This window comes from Lynx rufus, unplaced genomic scaffold, assembly GCF_022079265.1.
Source record: "Lynx rufus isolate CCGP_SWC_20201006 ecotype Redwood Valley unplaced genomic scaffold, mLynRuf1.p SCAF_14, whole genome shotgun sequence".
Classification (NCBI taxonomy): Eukaryota; Metazoa; Chordata; class Mammalia; order Carnivora; family Felidae; genus Lynx; species Lynx rufus.
Window position 1 is genome coordinate 38,800,808 of NW_025814828.1, and position 22,311 is coordinate 38,823,118.

The window sequence follows — 22,311 nt, forward strand, 5'->3', positions numbered from 1 at the left end:
TTCAACAAAGGAGGCAAGAATAGCCAATGGGAAACAGATGATCTCTTCCACAAATGGTGGTGGGAAAGCTGGACAACTACATGCAAAAAAAAAAAAAAAAAAAAGAAAGAAAGAAAGAAAGAAAGAAACTGAACCAGTTTCTTATACCATTTACGAAAATAAACTCAAGGTTGATTAAAGACTTAAATGCAAGACCAGAAACCATAAACTCCTAGAAGAAAACACAGGCAATAAGCTCTTAGACATCAGTCTGGGTTTCCTCAGGCAAAGGCCACAAAAGCAAAAATAAACAAACAGAACCACATAAAAGTAAAAAGCTTTTGCACAGTGAGGGAAACCATCAACAAAACAAAAAGGCACCCTACTGAATGGGAGAAGGTATTTGCAAATAATATAACTGATAACGGGTTAGCATCCAAAGTGTATGAAAGACTCACATAACTCAGTATCAAAAAAACAATCCAACGAAAAAACGGGCAGAGGACATGAACAGACTTCTCCAAAGAAGACAAGTAGATGACCAACAGACAGATGAAAAGAACTTCACATAACCAATCATCAGGGAAACGCAAATCACAACCACAATGAGTTATCACTCTACACCTGTCAGAATGGCTATTATCAAAAAGACCAGAAATAACAAGTGTTGGTGAGCATGTGGAGAAAAGGGAACCCTCATGCACTGTTGGTGGGAATGCGAAATGGTGCCACTATGAAAATCAGTGTGGAGGGGGTCTCAAAAAATTAAAAATTAGAGCTACCATATGATCCAGCAATTCCACTTCTGCGTATTAATCTGAAGAAAACACTAATTTGAGAAGATATACACACCCTTATGTTCACTGCACTGCGGCATTATTTACAACAGTCAAGATATGGAAGCAACATAAGTGTCTACCAATGGATGAATGGATAAAGAAGTGGTGTGTGTGTGTGTGTCTGTGTGTGTGTGTGTGTGTGTGTGTGTGTGTGTGTCTGTGTGTGTGTCTGTGTGTCTGTGTCTCTATGTGTGTGTGTCTATGTGTGTGTGTCTATGTGTGTGTGTCTATGTGTGTGTGTGTCTATGTGTGTGTGTGTCTATGTGTGTCTGTGTGTCTATGTGTGTATATGTGTGTGTATGTGTGTATATATGTATGTATATATACATATATATGTGTATATATGTATGTATATATACATATGTGTATATATGTATGTATATATACACACGTATATGTGTATATATGTGTGTATATGTGTATGCGTGTATATGTGTGTATATGTATATGTGCGTATGTGCGTGTGTATGTGTGTGTGTATACGTGTGTACATATATATACATAATAAATATATAATATATAATATATATCATATATTATATTATGTTAATTATATATAATTGTATTATATTATATATTGTATAATTGTATTAATTATATAATTACATACATAATTACATATATAATATATAATTGTATTATATTACATATGACATATAACATATGTAATATACATAATATATTATATATTATATATCATATATTATATATCTATCATATATAATATATAATATATAGTATATTTATATATTATATATTATATATATGATACACAATATTATATATTATATATTATATTATATATTATATAATATTATATTATATATTTTATATATATAAAATAATTACATATATAATTACATATATATGTATGTTATACATATTTACATATATATATAATTACAAATAAATAAATTAAATAAATTAAATAAATTAAAGTAAATTAAGTAAATTTAAATAAATTAAATTAAAATTAAATTATAAATAAATTAAATTAAATAAATAAATTATATATTATATATTATGTATTATATTATGTATATTATATTATATATTATATTGTATATATTATATGTATAATATACAATTGTATTATATTATATATTATATATAACATATGTAATATACATTATGTATTATATAAAGTATATATTATATATTACATATTATATAAGATATGATATATATTATATATTATGTATTATATACTATATATTATATATTATATATAGTATATAATATATATCATATATAATATATATCATGTAATAATAATATATATAATATATAATAATATATATATTACGTATAATATATATCACATACAATATATATTATATATATTATTTATAATATATAACATACTATATATAATAAATATAATATACAACATTATAAATATATCATATAATATATATATATTATATATTATATATTATATATTATATATTATATATTATATTATGTATTATATAAAATATTAAACATTATATATTATATTACAGATTATATTATATATTATATTATGTGTATTATTATTATATAGTATATATTATATATATTATATTACATATATTTTATATATATATAATTGTATTATATTATATATTGTATATAATATGTAATATACATAATATACTATATTTTATATTTTATATATTATATATTATATATATTATATATTCTATGTAATATATTATATATAATATGTATCATATAAGACTATATATTATGTATTACATATTATATATAATATATATTATATATTATATATAATATTGTATATTCTATATCATATATTATATATATTATATTATGTACAATGTATGTAATAAATTTATTATATATGATATATATTATATATCATATATAATGTGTAATATATTATATATCATATATAATATGTGATATATTATATCTCATGTATAATATATATCATATATATTATATATTGTAAATAACATATATTATATATTACAATATATTATATATAATATATATTATATGTAATATTATATTATATATTATATATAATATATGTAATATGCATAATATATTATATATTATATATAATATTATATATTATATTATATAATATATAATATATATCATATAATTATATATTATAATATATATGATTATATAATTACATAATATATAATTATATAATCATATAATGTATAATTAGATAATTATAATATATTAATATATTAATAATATATAATTGTATTATATATATTATATATATTATATATATAATTATATAGAATGTATATAATATATAATATAAATATATATAATATATATACTATATACATTATATAATATATATAATTATATTAATATATAATATATATAAATATATATATTTATTACCCACACACACATATATATATATATATATATAATGGAATATTTATTATACAACCATAAAAGAGAATGAGATCTTACCATTTGCAACAACATGGATGGACCAAAAGGCATTATGCTAAGTGAAATAAGTCAGAGAAAGGCAAATATTGTAGGGCTTCATTTATATGTGGAATCTAAAAAATAAAACGAATGAACAAACAAGACAAAACAGAAATAGACTCACAGATACAAAGAATAATATGGTGGTTACCAGAGGGGAGGGGGTGGGTAGAGGGATGGGCAAAATACAGAAGGGGATCAAAATACAGAAATACAGTTATAAAATAAATAAGACACCGGGATGTAATCTACAGCATAGTTAAGAATATCGTAACAACTCTGTATGGTGACAGATGGTAGCTAGATTTACCACGGCGATCACTTCCTAATATATATCATTGGTGAATCGCTATGTTGTAAACCCGAAACCAACAAATCATATGTCAACTACACGTCAATAAAAAAGTAAAAATTTTTAAACCTTTAAAAAAAGAATCAAGGCGCTACAGAGATCGGGTTTTAAATATTTATTTTTATATTGTTCAAAGTGTAAAGATTCACACACAGCATACCACAAACCCCATGTCCATGAATGCAAAGCTATTAAAATTCTAATTCTGTGGCCCGTACTTCTGATTACAATGATTATGTTTACGAGAGCTGGAAAAAAATGAAATAATATTTTGAAATGCATGCATCCCCATAGGATCAACCTTTATCCTGCCACTTACTATAATAGAGTCATTTGCAAAATAGCAAACCAATTAGGCTAAGTAGGAGCCACTGCCAAAGGAAAAGAAATGAGGGCATAATTGTAGAGTTGAGACAAATGGCACTTAACACCCAGACAAAAGTCCTAAAAACATTCAGTCATTGGAGTATTTCTAACTAGTCTGACTTTTCATAAAAGTAATGGTAGATCATATACAAGAACAACGGCAACACGTCGTCAACTACTAAATGCTAAACTTCAATTAGTAACGTAGGCACCTGGTGCCATTGGAAAGAACCCCAGGCCAGGAGATCCAGGATGTGGGCTCAGTTCTAAGATGAACAAGCAGAATCTGCCTTGAGTCACAGACGACATGTCACACACTAAGCCTAAAAAGTCTTGAGCATGGACCGCCGGAGGTTAAAGGGCTTTAGAAATGAGTCCGTCAGGGGCGCCTGGGTGGCTCAGTTGGTTGAGGGTCCGACTCTTGATTTCAGCTCAGGTCATGATCTCACAGTTTGTGAGCTGCAGCCCTGCATCGGGCTCTGTGCTGATTGTGTAGAGCCTGCTTGGGAGTCTCTCTGTCTGTCTCTCTCTCTCTCTCTCTCTCTCTCTCTCTCTCTCTGCCCCTTCCCTGCTTGCTCTGTCTCAAAATAAATAAACTTTTTAAAAAATTTTTAAAAAAAAGTAATCAGCCAGCCCAGGCTCTCATTACAGTCAAGGTAACGGAGACTCGGAGGCGAAGTGACGAAGCCACGGTCACACAGGTAGTTAGTTCCAGTGCCTCCAACACACGGCCTCAGAACCCTGGTCCCTGCCTGCTTCTTACAAATGACTCCTCATCTATGGGGAGCAATCATCCACGTTTGCTTCTTCCTCGTGGAGGTGCTGGGATAACGACTGGCACTAAATGGCATGGGTGAATATGTGCTTGCTTGAATTTAAACGAATTCAGTGAAATAGCTAGTCTTTGGGTGGGGGGGGGCGGGGAGGCATGGGCGCCGTATCACACAAAACCGTTTTGGCCATTTGCATAAATCCCGCCAGCGAACGCCAGGGGGCTCTGGCAAGGAGGACTGTGTTTCTCAGTGGCAGCAGGACTGGCGTGTTAGGAAGACCATTCTCGTCCCCAGTCTGGGGCTGCCGTCCCCATACTGCAGGATGTAAAATACACAGCTGGCCCCCAGCTACTTAAGAGCAGCAGCACCTCTGGACCACGGACTGCCCAAGGGCAAGGCGATTTAAAACATCCAAAGGAATGCAAGAATTCCACGAGAAACCAAACATCAGAATGCCGAAATGTTAAAGAAAGATGGAATCGGTATTACAGCATGGCGGTTACTGAGCCAGTCTTTATATAAAATATTGCTATTTTGTTCATCGTGAATGTGGGCGTGAATTCTGCTTCCTCAAGACGGTCCATTAAAATATTATCTCTCTTGATTCCTGAGGTCTGGGGTGCTCTTTGAATTCTGCACCCGGGGCAAGGGCCCCCCTTGCCTCAACAACCCAAAACATCTCCACACATTTGCAGAGGCCTCCCTGGGTTGAGAACATCTGACAAAAGAAGTCCAGAAAGAGGCAGCACGGGCCTGAAACCGCGCCTCCATGGTGCCAGCAGGGCGCTAGGCTCCTTTAATACCTGCTGTGCTCACAAGATGGCTGAAGAATTATGTCCTAGTTCCACACAGGAAAACAAAGGTAGGACACAGAGCAGGAAAAACAGATCCACTGGGCCTCTTTTAATTAGAAAAATAACTTTCCCAGGAGCCCTCCCCAATAAATCTTCATCCCATCCATCACTGGCCAGAAGCGAGTCGCCTGGCCAGCCCTGGCTTCAAGAAGCCTGGGGCAGCTGAACACTCTCCCTCCGTAAGAATGAAGGGGAGAGTGGGGCGCCTGGGTGGCTCAGTCGGTTAACCGGTTAACCGTCCGACTCCAGCTCAGGTCATGATCTCCCCGTTCCCGAGTTTGAGGCCTGCGTCATGCTCTGTGCGGACAGCTCGGAGCCCGCAGCACAGATAAAACCCAGAATGTTGTCTTAGGCTGGGCTCTGCGGAAGCAGGGCCTGAAACAGGGAGTTAGGCCCATGTGATTTATTATGGGCACACTCTTAGGAGACACTTCTGAAGAGTGAGAGGAGCACCCAAGGGAAGGGAAATGAGCCAAGCAAGAGTGTAATCTCGCGTAAAGTTTAGCCTTGGCCTGACGCACAAAGGGGCAGGGGCCTAAATCCACACTACGGACTTGTCCGGCCTCGAAGAGGCTCGCTTTGGTCTTGTTTTTGAGCATCTGTTTGTTTTTTGGGAGCGCGCAGCAGGGCGGGGCAGAGAGAGGGGAGGACAGAGGATCTGAAGCGGGCTCTGCACCGACGGCACAGAGCCCGACGTGGGACTCGAACGAACACAGCTGTTGAGATCATGACCTGAGCCAAAGTCAGATGCTCCACTGACTGATGTCACCGTTCGTGAGTCTGAGCCCCCATCGGGCTCTGTGCTGACAGCGTGGAGCCCGCATGGGGATTCTCTCTCTCTTTCTCTCTACCCCTCCTCAGCTCGCACCGTCCCTGTCTCCCTTGAAAGAAACACACTTAAAAAAAACATTAGATTTCAATACACTTTCCAAAGAACTGCCTTGATTTCTACTTTCTGCGGTTTGAGAATGTAACCCTAGATAAACTGCAATGATTAAAAGCTAGCAGAAAAACTGGCGACGAGCGAAAAATGTCTCATTTTTAAGAAAAATGATTAACAGGTGTTGACTTGTTTTGTTGAACCACGAATGTGGAAAGCGCTTTATAATTTGCTCTGGGTATTAACCAGGAGCCAGTCTGTAGTTCACAATCTCATCAGAGCACGTAAATATTTCATAGTCTTCGTGTCTCATTTAAAGCTCAATGAATATTTAATTGAAGTTGACCAACAAAATAACTGAAAGAATTATGTTGCATTTAGTTAGGCTAAAATGAGCAAGCTCTTCATTTTCTCAAGTAGTCTGAAGCTAAAATTATTCCAACTTCATGAAATATTCTACATAATTTTATAAGTAATTAAAGGGCTGCAAAATAGGTTTGAAAGGCACATATTAAATATTGAGAAAAACATGAAATAAAATGAATTTTCTACTTTCAGTGCAAGAGAACAGTTTAATATATTGCCACCTACAGCATTACTTATTCAGTAGTGGATTAAACTACTGTCAATACCCTCTTTTTGACACAAGAAGTAAAAAAGAGAAATTTTTCTTTGTCCCTCGCAAATGAAATATTCCAGAATGATGATGTGCAAACACCTAGGAGATCGATAATAACAGGGAACCATGCATGATCCGTCCTGGGAAGCTAGCCCAGAAATCGCTTCTGAACTCTGCGTCCTGCACTGGGCCAGGGACGGAAAATAATTTTTTAAAACATTTAAAGAGAGAGAGACAAAGAGAGAAATAATGGTTCATGTTCAAAGCAGAGATGGTTTCCCCGGAAAGAAGCCTCCCCTGCAGTCTGTTAGATCTCCGTTAAGTGTCAGAACTGGGCTTCAAAAAAAAAAAAAAAAAAAATATGTGCTCTAATTGATCAACTCTAACACAGATGACACAGAATATGTCACTTTTTACCAAATTTGAAGACATTTTAATTGGAATCAAAGAACTGCCAACTAATCCATGCTAAGGCTGCTAAAAAAAACCACCCGGTAAACTAAGCATATTAAGGTTTGAATTCTTTATCTAGTCTTGAATTATTTTTTAATTACAGGACCCTAAATAATCTAATAACGGTCCCTTTTTGGAGAACAGAACACGAGGCCATGACACAGGGTTGTGTGATAAACACAACATAGCCATTCTGCTGCCTTATGGGAAATAACTGGTCACCTTGTGTCCCCCCCCCCCCACCGCCACCCCTTGATCCTCGTCCCTTTTAAGATATTCAAACGGATTGCCTCGATCAGTGATCAATACGCCATTATGTGTGTGTGTGTTACGTGCACAAACATACACATTAAAAAGTTCAGATTCTTATCTCATAAGGGCACCTTTTTCCTTCACTTCTAGAATTCTTGCCATGTCCCCCTTTGGTTCTCAGGGAGGGGGAACCATAATTAATATGCAGAAAAGAGAAGACATCTTTCTGTGGCTATTTGATGGCACATTTCAAATCAAACAAAATGACTTAGTTACTGGCAACTCACTAAGCCAAAGTGACACTCTGACCAGACTCTAAGTGGCCACAGAGGGACAGAGAGGAGAGGACAGGAAAGCTGATAAGCATTAGGCAAGGAAGGTGAACATTGTTCACCGGCAACCAGTGTGCCTGGTCAGAAAGAGAAGCAGGGATAACTTTTGTTTGTTTAGAGTACTTTTATCCTTTATTTTAAAGTTTACTTATTTTGAGAGAGGGAAAGAGATGGAAGGAGGGAGAGAATCCCAAGCAGGCAGATGTGCGACTCGAACTCATGGACCGAGAGATCATGACCTGAGCAGAAACCAAGAGCCTGACGCTTAACGACCAGGCCTCCCAGGCGCCCCAAGGGTACTTTTGTTCTTGAATGTGTCCTTTCAAAAGAACTAGCCTTAACATTTACATTAAGGACTCTCATTTTCTCAATACCTATTATTTCGTATGTGTAACCGTTTAAGGTTGCATGGTTCCCAATGTCAGGTGACTCACCTGCTTATCAAAAGCTATCCAGGATGGCACGGTGCTTCCCATTCCTTTAGGAAAGTCACTGTATTTAGGCTTCATCTTTTGCCCAGGAAGCAGTTTTCCACCTATTCCAGGTTTATCTTCACTCACCAGCATCCTCACATTGTTGCAAAAGCCCCAATGTTGAGATTTGTGGAACTTCTCCTTTTCCACCTGTGAACGCAAAGGACAACATAAAATGGCTGACGTTACTCTTTATGTCATCTTGTTTTCTTGTTTTTGTTTTTTTTATTTTTGACCCGGGGGGGAGGAGGAGGGGCAGAGAGAGAGAGAGAGAGAGAGAGAGAGAGAGAAATGGAGGGAGAGAGAGAATCTTAAGTGGGCTCTTTGCCCAGCGTGGAGCCCGACGTGGGGCTCGATCCCACGACTGTGAGATCATGACCTGAGCTGAAATCAAGAGTCGTACGCACAACCGACTGAGCCACCCGGGTGTCCCGTGTCTTAGCTGTTTTTAAAAGGTAAACCACATCTCCCATAGCTTACTTTGCCCATTACAAAATGCATATTCGAGTGGCAAAAACAAATTCTGATCAATCCTTACCCAGAAAGCTGTGTCACATTTTCAGTTCATTTTAGCAAATTCGAAACTTTGAAAAGCAAGAGGAATAAACCCAATGCTCCGTGCTGTTTAAAACAGTTAAAAATAACTGACTGCAAGTGAACATTTAGAACATTAGTTTGCTAATTGGTCTATTCTACTTATTTGCTAAGAATGCGAACAGGGAAGAAAAAAAAAGTGTTCCACTTCAGAGTAAAAATGCAATGGTTTTCCCACAGAAGTTATTTTCACCAACGCAGAAAATAAAAGCGTTTCCTCATTAAAACAAACGTAACTGGAAATTCCTCAGAGCTGCCACTGTTATCCTGATTTTAAAACCTCGCTGTCCTTTTCCCTCACTGCCCTCCTGTCTTTTCTGGCGACCTGGGCGGAGACAGAAAGGCCTGGACGATACTACCAAGGGTTGGCAAACATGGGGGCCAACATCAACTCGCATGCACCTGCTAGTAAGAAAGGAGATAATCCCTCTCGGGAGAGGTCCAGCAATGCCTAGGAATGTGAAAAGTCTATATGCCTAAGAAATAGGCATATAGACTTTTCTATGGCCTAAGAAATCCGTTCCCAAATTTCCTTTGCCCCTGTGCACAAGGAGCTAAATATAAATAATAAATGAATATACATAACAAATGAATGTAAACAGAGGCGCCTGGGTGGCTCAGTTGGTTAAGCGCCTGACTCTTAATATCAGCTCAGAGTGTGACCCCGTGGTTGTGGGATTGAGCCCCATCAGCGTGAAGCCTCCTTGGGATTTTCTCTCTCTCCCTCTCACTCTGCCCCTCCCCAACTCGTGCGTGTGCGCTCTCTCGCTCGCTCTCAAGATATTTTACAAACTAAACAAATGTAAGTATTTGTTGTAGCAGATAGCGTATCATATAACGAACATCCATCCACGGCCCTGAATTTAAAGAAAAATTTCAGATCACAATGAAGCCCTCTCTCACGCCCCTGCCTCTCTGTCCAGAGGTAACCATTATCCCGAATTTGCTGCTTCAGCTTTAACATTTTGCCAGGATTGTACACAGCCAGGGCAACGGCTGTTTGCGAAAGCATGATGCGTTGGTGAACAGAAGAAGATATCTGCAAATCTCCTCCTTGATGAGGGGTTAATGTCCAAAAATGTACGAAGAACTCATACAACTCAAGAGCGCAAAGACAAATGATACAGTGGGGAAAAAATGGGCAGGGGATCTCAACAGGTATTTTTTTTTAACATTTTATTTTTTGAGAAAGCACGAGCACGCACACACAGGCACGAACGAGTGGGGGAAGGACAGAGAGGAGAGGGCTGTCATCACAGAGCCTAAAATGTGGGGCTCGAACTCACTAACCGGGGGATCACGACCTGAGCCGAAGTCAGACACGTGACCGACTGAGCTACCCAGGCGCCCCTGAACAGGTATCATCCTAAAGGAGACACACAGATTGCCAACAGACCCAAGAAGGGATGCTCAACATCACTCATCATCAGGGAAATGCAAACCAGAAACACGAGATATCACCCCACACCTGCTGGAACAGCTATTATCAAAAAGACAAGGGGCGCCTGGGTGGCGCAGTCGGTTAAGCGTCCGACTTCAGCCAGGTCACGATCTCGCGGTCCGGGAGTTCGAGCCCCGCGTCAGGCTCTGGGCTGATGGCTCAGAGCCTGGAGCCTGTTTCCGATTCTGTGTCTCCCTCTCTCTCTCTGCCCCTCCCCCGTTCATGCTCTGTCTCTCTCTGTCCCAAAAATAAATAAACGTTGAAAAAAAAAATTAAAAAAAAAAAAAAAAAAAGACAAGAAATAACAAGTGTTGGTGACAATGTGGAGAAAAGGGACCCTTCCTGCACTGCTGGTGGGAAGGTAAATTGGTGTAGCCACTGTGAAAAACAGTGTGGAGGTTCCTCAAAAAAATTAAACCCAGAACTACCACACAATCAGACAGTTCTTCTGGGTTTTTATCTGAAAAAGGCACAGCTCACCAAGATACATGCACCTCTATGTTCACGGCAGCATTATTGACAATAGCCTCTAAGACATGATAAAAACCAAAGTGTCCACCAATGAATCAATGGATAAAGGAAATGTGATACACACACACACACACACACACACACACACACTTGAAATATTATTCATCTGTAAAAAAAGAATGGAATCTTGCCATTTGTGACAACATATAAGGACCCTGAGGAAACTATGCCAAGTGAAATAGGACAGAAAAAGAAATACCATATAATCTCACTTACATGTAGAATCTTAAAGATTCTTAAAGATTCTTAAAGAGCGAGCGAACATGAGCGGTGGAGGGGGAAAGAGAGGAGACACAGAATCCAAAGCGGGCTCCGGGCTCTGAGCTGTCAATAAGACCCCGATGTGGGACTCGAACCCACGAACCCTGAGATCATGACCTGAGCCGAGGTCGGACACTCAACCAACTGAGCCACCCGGGCGCCACCCCAGGCAAACGTCTTAGTGAATGACGAAGTGAGGACTATACTATCCTCAGATCCAGGGCTCCCTGGTATCTCAACTGCTCGGGTCCCACCCCGCTTATAAGGCCCCTACTGGAAAGCCGGCAGCCAGGCTCAGACTGCCCTTGATGCTTTACATCAAATTAATAGCCGATTCCCCCAACCCCACTTCCTAGTTGCTAAAGGTGGGAAGATCAATTTTATCACATGCTCGGATGGACTGCTAGATAATCAATAAGCTGCCAGGGCCCCTGTAGAAACCACAAAGCTAAGCCAAACTGAGAAGCAGGCTCTAGCGTCACAAGTTGTTCATCCATCTATAATCTTTCCTTCAGGGCTCCAGGACATCAGAGGCTCGCTGTTTCTTTTTAGGCTGCCCGGCAAAGCCCAGATGCTTCACAAGCCCGCGACAAAGGCAGGAAGAATGAGGTGCTTGGAAAGCACCATTCCTGTAGCCATAACAGCTAACGTGCCTAGCATTGCTTTAAGTACTTTATTTCTTCTTTATTTAAGAGACAGACGGACAGCAAGCGAGCAGGGGATGGCAGAGAGAGAGAGAATCTTAAGCAGACTCGACACTCAGCACGGAGCCCAACACGGGGCTCGATCTCATGACCTCGGATCATGACCTGAGCCAAAAATCAAGAGTCGAGACGCTCAACCCACTGAGCCACCCTTGTTTTAAGGCGCGCCCCTGTTTTAAGTACTTTAAAAGCATTAAATCCTTTTAATTCTCAGAGTGAATCTCTGAGTATGCTTTATCGTTACTATTTGATAGATGGGGATCCTCAGACACAGGGAGTTTAGGTCATTTGCCCAAGGTCACTCACTAGTGTAAGGGCTTAACCCAGGATGCACGCTCACTGCCTGAGCCTTTAAACGCTGGGCCTTGCATGTGTCGTGCGTCTTAGAGAAAAGCAAAGGACTTCCCCTTGTTTCCATCATCAAGGCTGAATGAATACCTTTACTTCTGACAAATATAACAAGGCAAATGACCACCATGACCGTAAACAGATGGGATAAGGAGACCGAAAACTTAATAGCTGATATCACCACCTTTTCCTTTTATTTCTGAGAGAGAGAGAGAGACAGAACATGAGCAGGGTTAGGGGAGAGAGAGAGGGAGACACAGAACCCGAAGCAGGCTCCAGGCTCTGTGTGTCAGCACAGAGCCCGATGTGGGGCCGGAACCCACGAACCATGAGATCGTGACCTGAGCCGAAGTGGGAAGCTTAACCGACGAAGCCACCCAGGCGTCCCATATTTAATATAGTTTTTAAATGTTTATTTTTGAGACAGAGAGCGAGACAGGCAGACTGTGAGTGGGGGAGGGGCAGAGAGAGAGGGAGACACAGAATCCGAAGCAGGCTCCAGGCTCCGAGCTGTCGGCACAGAGGCCGATGCGGGGCTCGAACTCACGAACCTTGAGATCATGACCTGAGCCGAAGAAGGACACTTTACCGACTGAGCCACCCGGGCGCCCCAGTACTTAATACTTTGATGTACATTAACAACAACCTACTTTTCTGTGTTTTTGAGGTTAATGGAACGTATGATCTAGAATTACTAAAACTATCATTCTTAGATATTCCTGCTTCATCAGGTTTGAGACTGGTCGGCTTCTGCTCCACGAATAGATGTTTTTTTCTCCCTTCATGTCATATTTATTTTAAGAATTCATTTTCTCTTGTTTTCTGTACTTTTATAGAGAAAAAAAAAGTCACTCAGTAGATGCTGTGAACCTCCCAGAGAAAATAACGACAAAATTGCCTCAGGTATAGTGGGATCTTAGGGCTCAGGAAAATAAGAGCATGAAAGCTACCATTACTTATTAATAAAGCTAAATCACTCAAAGAAACCCCAAATGTAAAAACAAAAAACCCAAGTCAAGGAAACTTCAAACATTTTTTAAGCTAATTTTCCTCTCTTTCCAAACCTAACCTGGAAAATTGTTGTGCTCATGACTCTTAGCCATCAGCTCAGCTCACTATAATAATAAGATTGGTGTTACATATGTAACATTGGCGTGTGTGTGTGTGTGTGTGTGTGTGTGTATTTATTCTGAGAGGGAGAGAGAGCTAGCACAAGCAGGGGAGGGGCAGAGAGAGAGAGAGAGAAAGAAAATCCTAAGCAGGCTCTATGCTGTCACTGCAGAGCCCAACGCGGGGCTCAATCCCACAAACCTGAGCCAAAAATCAAGAGTTGGACGCTCAACAGACTGAGCCACCCAAGCATCCTGGTTTTACATATTTAATAATCTATTTAAATCAGTAGAGTGGAAAATAAAATTTAAGTCAGTAAGATCTAAAGAGATGCACAGCCCCTTCCTCAAAAAACTCTGATTGTTTTTTTCTCTAAATAATTAAACCCCAAGCACCAATCAGTAAAAAGAATTCTAATGACTTCCCCAAAGGTCAGGAAAACCGTCAGCTTATTGTAGTTGATTAGTACATCCATTCCCAAATTGCTTCTCCCTTGCTGGTCTCCTTTTGGAAGCCAGAAAAAGCAAAACACTCCACTTGTTTCCTCAGCCTCCTTTTCAGAAGTCTGTTCTGGGAGTCTGGAAAAGGCTTTTTTTCCACTTGAGCCAAGGGACAAATGCAAGTGACGCTGCTCCTAGCTCACCTTTTCTTGCCTTGAGATGCGTATGTGATGGCTGGAGCTACAGCAGCCCCGTTGAGATCATGAGGAGAAAGGTGGGGAGGATCCCAGAGATGCTGGCTCAAAGTGGAGCCTTTAAATGAATGCCAGCAGCCACCTACCTCCAGACTGCCTGCTTGGTGAAAAAAATAAACCCCTGCTTGCTCTAAGCCTCTATGGGTCAAGTATTCCATTATTCGCAGTAGAAAGCATTACAAACTAATACATTTAGTTTCCGAAAGTTGTGCTTGAATGTTTTTTTTTTTTAAAACAGAATAAGATTATTAAGTGATCCAACCGGTAATTTTCTTTATACATTGACAAAAATAAACCTCTTCTCAAACTTTGAGCACAAAAAATAGAAGGAAAATTTATCACCTTCGCTGACTTAAGGGATCTACTGGGGATTAATTCTAGAATTTATGAAGAGGGGCACCTGGTTCCACTGATGAGACTAGAAGAATAGAAAAGCTAAAAGCAGCTGTGAGTGGTATACACACAGGCAATGTATCTGGAGATGGAAACCAGGAGCTCATGACCTGGCCCAGTACCTTCTTTAAGGATATTATGGAAGAAAGTATACCTCAAGGGTAAAATCAGGGAGTTGTTCATGGATGGAGGTTCACAAGTGTGAGAGCTGGTGTGTGCGTGCATTCTCACGTGCGCGTGTATGTGCGCTGGGGGTAGGGAGGCTGAAGTGAGCTCTTCCTAACTGCCAAGTTCAGCACTCCTGTAGTAACACACCATCTAGAACGGCATCCTAGGCAAGCTGAGGGTCAAAGAAGACGGCACCAAAAAAAAAAAAAAAAAAAAAAATCAAACAACCTGCAACACAGCACAAGAGTCACATCTGACTTCCCACCCCCCTCCCCAACAATCTGACAATAGTATTTAAAAATGGGAAAGGTATAGAGACCTGAACAGAAGCGAGGTTTCTATGCTTCATTCCACGTAAGTCACACATATATACTATGAAATCCAGAACAACCACTAGGGAAACGATGCTAAGAGATACGCTTGGGGTGCTCGGGTGGCTCAGACGGTTAAACATCAGACTCTTCGATTTCGGCTCAGATCATGATCTCACGGTTCCAGAGTTTGAGCCCTGCATCAGGCTCTCTGCTGTCAGCACAGAGCCCGCTTTGGATCCTCTGTCCTCCTCTCTCTCGGTCCTTCTCTCTCTCTCTCTCTCTCTCTCTCTCTCTCTCTCTCTCGCTCTCTCAGACACAAAAATAAACATTAAAAAAATATTTTAAAAAAACGAGATACACTCAACATAGTGACTTGACAATTCTACACATCACGTAACTGTCACCACAGTTAAGCGTGGTCACCATGTCATTACAATATTACTGGCTGAGTTCCCTATGCTGTACTTTTTATCCCTGTGACTTATTTATTTTACAAATGGAAGTTTGTACCTGTCAGTCACTATACTGTATACCAGAAACTAATATAACATTGCATGTCAACTATACTTCCGTAATAAAAAATTTTTGGAAGCTGTATTATATATCCAAAAATACTATAAATAAATCAAGATGGAATCCTAAAAAAAAAAAAAACATATGTTTCAGTATCCCATGGGAAAAGAAGAGAGACAAAGGAAAGAAACAGAAACAATATATCAGACATAAGCATTAACACATCAATAATCAGCTTAAGTGTAAATGATCTAAATACAGTAATCAAAAGAGATTTGCAGGGTGCATTTATAAAGCATCACCAACTACTTGCTATTCACAGGAAACGGATTTCAAATTCAAGGACGTAAGTCAGCTGAAAGTAAAGAATATGAAAAAAAGACACGCCAGGCAAATACCAATTGTAAGACAGCAAAAGCGGCTATATCAATATCTGATACACTAGACTGCAGGGCAAAGAGAATTACTAGAGAGAACAGAGACATTTACAAGGATAAAAGAATCGATCCACCAGAAAGACACAACTTAGATGTGTGTGCACCAAACAACAGCGCCTCAAAATAGGTGAAGCAAAACTGATAAAGTTAAGAGGACAAATAGACAAATCCACAGTCAGAGTTGGGGACCGCAACCAACACATATGACCAACGACAGCAGGATACATACTCTTCTCAAGTGCGCCTGGAACATTCACCAACACAGACCGTATCCCGGACCCTAAGAGCAGCTTTGGCAAATTTAAAAGAGTTAAAATCATAACCGCTGTATTCTCTGCTGATAATGGAATCAAACTAGAAATCGATAACAGAAAGACAACAGGGAAAAAAAATCTCCAAATATTTGAACACTTTCAACAACACTTTTAAATAGTGTATGGGTCAAAGAGGGAATCTCAAAAGAAAGTTTAGAAAACACACGGAACCGAAAGAAAATGAAAATACAACCTATCAAAATATGTGGGATGCAGCTAAAACAGCGTTGAGGAAATTTAGCACTAAATACTGGTGTCAGGAATTAGGAAAGGTCTTGGGCGCCTGGGTGGCTCAATGGGTGAAGCGTCCGACTTCAGGTCAGTTCGTGATCTCATGCTTTGTGGGTTCGAGCCCTGCGTCAAGCTCTGCGCCGATGGCTCGGAGCCTGGAGCCTGCTTGGGATTCTGTGTCTCCCTCTCTCTCTGCCCCTCCCCTGTTCATGCTCTCTGTCTCTCAAAAATAAATAAACATTAAAAAAAAAAAAGAAGAAAGAAAAAGAAATGAAGAAAGGTGTCAAATCAATACCCTATGTTCCTACTTCGAGAAACTAGAAAAAGAACAGTGAAATAAAAGCAAGCACAAAGAAGGAAATAATAAAGATCAGAGCAGAAATCAGTGAAACTGATAAAAATAGGAAAATAGAAAAACATCCATCAAATACAAAATTTGTTCTTCAAAAAATACTTATTAGTGAGGTGCCTGGGTGGCTCAGTCGGTGAAGCATCTGACTCTGGCTCGGGTCATGATCTCACGGTTCGTGGGTTCGGGCCCCGTGTCGGGCTCTGTGCTGACATCTCGGAGTCTGGAGCCTGTCTTCAGATTCTGTGTCTCCCTCTCTCTCTCTGTCCCTCCCATGCGTGCGCACGTGCACTCACTCTCTCTCAAAAATAAATAAAAAAATTTTTAAAACAAAATAATAAAAAAATACATATTAGTAAAACTAATCTCTAGCAAGACTGAAACATTTTTTAAAAAGAGTTAAGATACAAATCACCAATATAAGAAATGAAATAGGGGTTATCTGCACAGATGCCATGGCCATTAAAAAGATAATGAGGGAACACTCTGACCAACTTTACGCACATAAATTCAACAACTTGAAAAAACGGAACCAGGGCACCTGGGTGGCTCGGTCAGTTGAGTGTCTGACTCTTGATTTCAGCTCAGGTCACGGTCCCAGGATTGTGGGATGGAGCCCTGCGTCGGGCTCCGTGGTGAGCAAAGAGCCTGCTTAGGATTCACACACACTCTCTCTCTCTCTCTCTCTCTCTCTCCCCCTCTCTCTCCTCCTCTGCCCCTTTCCCCAGCTTGTGCTCTCTCTAAAAAAAATAAAATAAAATAGGGGCACCTGGGTGGCTCAGTCGGTTGAGCGTCTGACTTTGGCTCAGGTCATGATCTCGACGTCCGTGAGTTCGAGCCCCATGACGGGCTCTGTGCTGACAGCTCGGAGCCCAGATCCTGCTTCGGATTCTGTGTCTCCCTCTCTCTCTGTCCCTCCCCCACTCACACTCTGTCTCTCTCTCTCTCTCACAAATAAACATTAAAAAAAATTGTTTTACTAAAATAAATGGAACCAATTTCTCAAAACCATAAACTACCAAATACAGTCAAGATGAAATAATCTGAATAGTAACCTCTAAAGAGCCTGAATTTACAGGGTACCTGGGTGGCTCAGTCAGCTGAGTGTCCGACTTCAGCTCAGGTCATGATCTCACAGTCCGTGAGTTCGAGCCCCACACTGGGCTCTGTGCTATCAACACGGAGCCCACTTCACTTCCTGTCTGCCTCTCCCTCTGCCCCTCCCCAGCTCCTGCTTTCTGTCTCAAAAATAAATTAAAACATCAAAAAAAAATTAAAACATGCAAATAAAATTTAAAAATAAATTAATAAAGAGCCTGAATTTATAACTAATAGCCAAACACAATAATAAATAACTAAAGCCAAAAAGCAACCCCTATGCCCCGCTGGCTTTACTGGAGAATATTTAAACAAAAATTAGCACCAATTTTGTACACTGTCTTCCTGAAAATAAAGAGGAGGGAAGTCTCCCCAATTCATTTTATGAAGTCAGTATTATCTTGATACCCAAACCGGAGAAACAGTTCAAAAAAAAAAAGAAAACTACAGACCAAAATCTCTCATGAACATAAATGAAAAAAATCTGCCACAAACTAAAAAAAAAAAAAAAAAAAAAAAAGCAAACGGAGCCTGGCACTGTATAAAAGGAATTATACACTATGACCATGGGATATTTGTTATGCAAGGCTGGCTAACATTTGAAAAAAAAAAAAATCAATGTAATCTACCATATCAACAAATAGAAAACTCAAATGTTAATATCAATTAATACAGGTTAAACACATTCAATAAAATCCAACACCCATTCATGATAAAGACCCCCCAAAAGTTAAGAATACAGGGGAATGATTTGATAAAGGGCATCCACAAAAAACCTATAGCTAACATCATACTTCATAGTGAAAGACTAAATGTTCTCCCAAGATCAAGAACAAAGGAAAATGGGTGACGGGTATTGAGGAAGGCACTTGTTGGGATGAGCACTGGGTGTTATATATGTAAGTCACGGATCATGGGAATCTACTCCCGAAGCCAAGAGCACGCTGTCTACACTGTATGTTAGCTAACTTGACAATAAGTTATATAAAAAAATAATAAAGTCAAATTTAAATTAAATTTTTTTTTAAAGAACAAAAAGCAAGAATGTCTGCTCTCATACTCTGATTCAACACATTATTAGAAGTTCTACCCACCATGAAAGGCAAAAAAAAAAAAAAAAATAGTGAAGGGATACTAGATGGGAAAGGAAGAAAAGGAATTGTCCCTATTTGTAGGTGACAAGATTGTTTATGTAAAAAACAATTCACGGAATTTACAAAAAAAGAAAAATTCCTCCAACTAATAATTGAATTCAGCAGGGTCACAGGATGCAAATCAACACACAAAAGTCAATCACACTTCTATATGCTAATGCTGGACATATGAAACAAATTTATTTTTTTAAGTTTATTTATTTATTTTGAGAGAGAGAGAGAGTGCACAGGAGGAAGAGAGAGAGAATCCCAAGCAGGCTCCACACTGTCAGCACAGAGCCCGATGCCAGGCTTGAACTCATGAACTGTTGAGATCACGACCTGAGTCCTAATCAAGAGTTGGTCAAATTAACCAACTGAACCACCCAGGCACCCCATGAAACGGAAATTTAAGACATGATGTCATTTACATTCTCTCCAGAGAAAAATGAAATATGAAGCACATACAGGATCTGTGGGTTGAAAAGTACAAAATGCTGGTGACAAAAATCAAAGACAACCTAAAGAAATGGAGAGACGTAGCAGGCTCATGGATTGGGAGACTCTATGTAGTAAAGATGCCAATTCTCCCCAAAATGATCTAGAAGTTTACTGCAATTCCTATCAAAATCCCAGCAAAGTTATTTGTAGACACAGACAAGTTTATTCTCAAATTCCTACGGAAGGTACGGGCTCTAGACCCAGAAGGTACTCATGAAAGAAAAGCGGAAGGAATCACTATACCTGATATTAAGGTTTACTGTATTACCATAGTGATCAAAACGGTAGGATTGGCAGAAGGATGGGCACATAGACCAACAGAACAGAATAGCGAGCACTCCAAAATGCTCAAACGAGTTTTTACAAAGGGGCAAAGCACAATTCAATAGAGGAAGGATAACCTTTTCAACAAATGGTGGAGTAATTACGTAACCGTGGCCAAAATGAAACGGATCATGACCTAAACATCACACCGTATACAAAAATCAACTGGAAATGGATCACAGCCTTGAACAGAACATGTCAAACTATGAAAATTTTAGGAAAAAACATAGGAGAAAATCTTCAGAATCCAGAGCTGGGCAGAGAGTTCTGAGACTTAACGTCAAAAGCCTGATCCATAAAAAGAAATTGATAAATTGGACCTCATCAAAATTAGAAACTTTTTTGCTATGCAAAGAGTCAGTTAACGGGATGAAAAGACAAGCTACAGACTGGGAGAAAATATGTGCAAACCACATCTTAGATGAAGGGCTAGTATCTAGAATATATAAAGAATTCTCAAAGCTCAACAGTGAAAACACAATCCAATTAGAAACAGGCAAAAGATATAAACAGACATTTCACCAAGGTGGATACACAGATGGAAAATAAGCACATGAAAAGATATTCAACTCATACATAAGCCATCAGAGAAATGCCAATTTAAGCCCACAGTCCGATATCCCTACACTGCCTATCAGCTAAAATAAAAAATAGTGACAACACTAAATGCTGACGAGGATGTAGACAAACCACATCACTCACGTGCTGCTCTTGGGAATGTGAAATGGTACACACACTCAAAATTAGCTTGGTAAGTTTGCTTTTGTTTTTTTTATAAAACTAAACATGTAATTACCGTATGACCCAGCAATTGCACTCTTGGACGTTTCTCTCAGAAAATGAGCACACGTGGGGGCGCCCGGGTGGCTCAGTCGGTTAGGCGTCCAACTTCGACTCAGGTCATGATCTCACGGTTTGTGAGTTCGAACCCCGCGTCGGGCTCTGTGCTGACGGCTCAGAGCCTGGAACCTGCTTCAGATTCTGTGTCTCCCTCGCTTCCCCCCCCCCCCCCCCGCTTGCACTCTGTCTCTTGCATTGTCTCAGCAATAAACATTAAACAAAATTTTTTTTTAAAGAAAGAAATGGAGAAGAGATTAGTGGTCGCCAAGAGTCAGAGATATCAGCATGGGGGGTGGGGGAAGGGAGTTGGCAGTTGATGGGAAGGATGTGGGTGGGGGTGGGTGGGGTTATCAAAGGGCAACAGGACGGATCCCTGTGATGATGGAGCTGGTCTGTATCTTCCCTGGCAGGGTGACCACAGCAACCTACACATGTGATGAAACGTATAGACTAAATGCACAGACGCAAATGAGTATAAGTAAAGCTGGGGAAATCTTTTACCTTCTAATGTTTATTTATTTATTTTGGGGGGGGCGGAGCGGAGAGAAAGAATCCCAAGCAGACTTCGCACTGTTAGCACAGAGCCCAACATGGTCCTTGAACTCATGGACTGTCAGATCATGACCTGAGCCAAAATCAAGAGTCCGGACGCTTAACCCACTGAGCCACCCAGGCGCCCCGAAGCTGGGGAAATCTTAAGATCCGTGGGTTATCGGAACGTTACTGTCTGGTTGTGCTATTATACTATAGTTTTTTGCAAAATGTTACCAATGGGAAACTGAGTAAAGGGTACACGGGATCCCTCTTAGAACTACACGTGAACTATTATTTCTTAGAACTACACGCGTATCTAGAATTTCCTCAGCAAAAATTTCAATTAACAATAAAACCCAGGAGAGGGTCCACTTCCCTTGATGACTAGGAAACATCCCACACAGGTGCCTTTGTATAAAGCATGAAGTATGAACATGAACACAGACGAGCAATAAAGGATTTAAGTCTCCCCAAAATGAGATGGAAATAGTCCCATAAATGATAAAACCACCATTTCCGTTTCAACTGCCAAACTCATGTGATGAACAACAGGTAGTCTAACTTAACTGTAAGCCATGTGAACCGACCTGTTCGCCCCCAAAACTCTAGGAACGGTGACCGTGCCCTCCTTGGGGATGAAGCACAGGGTTAGTTTGGCCTTCAGCTGGCCACGCCGGTCACTTTGTCACAGTAGAGCATTTCCAGGTCGAATTCAGGTATCTGAGGGCCTGGTTAATGAGGGAGGGAGTGAAAACGCCCACCTCCCGCTTCCTTATGCTTCGGGGACGCCCTCCCCTCCAGAGCGGGCTCTGCCCTCTCTACGGCTATAGTCACA

General features: G+C 39.7%; 1 protein-coding gene across 1 annotated transcript in view; it reads right to left on the bottom strand.

Moving 5' to 3' along the window:
- EFHC2 (EF-hand domain containing 2) overlaps positions 1-22,311 on the bottom strand; it is a 204,268-nt gene that overhangs the window by 171,321 nt on the left and 10,636 nt on the right. The window contains exon 2 of the mRNA XM_047076103.1: positions 8,606-8,794. Within this exon, the coding sequence (XP_046932059.1) occupies positions 8,606-8,794 (189 nt within the window). The remainder of the gene's footprint in view (positions 1-8,605; positions 8,795-22,311) is intronic.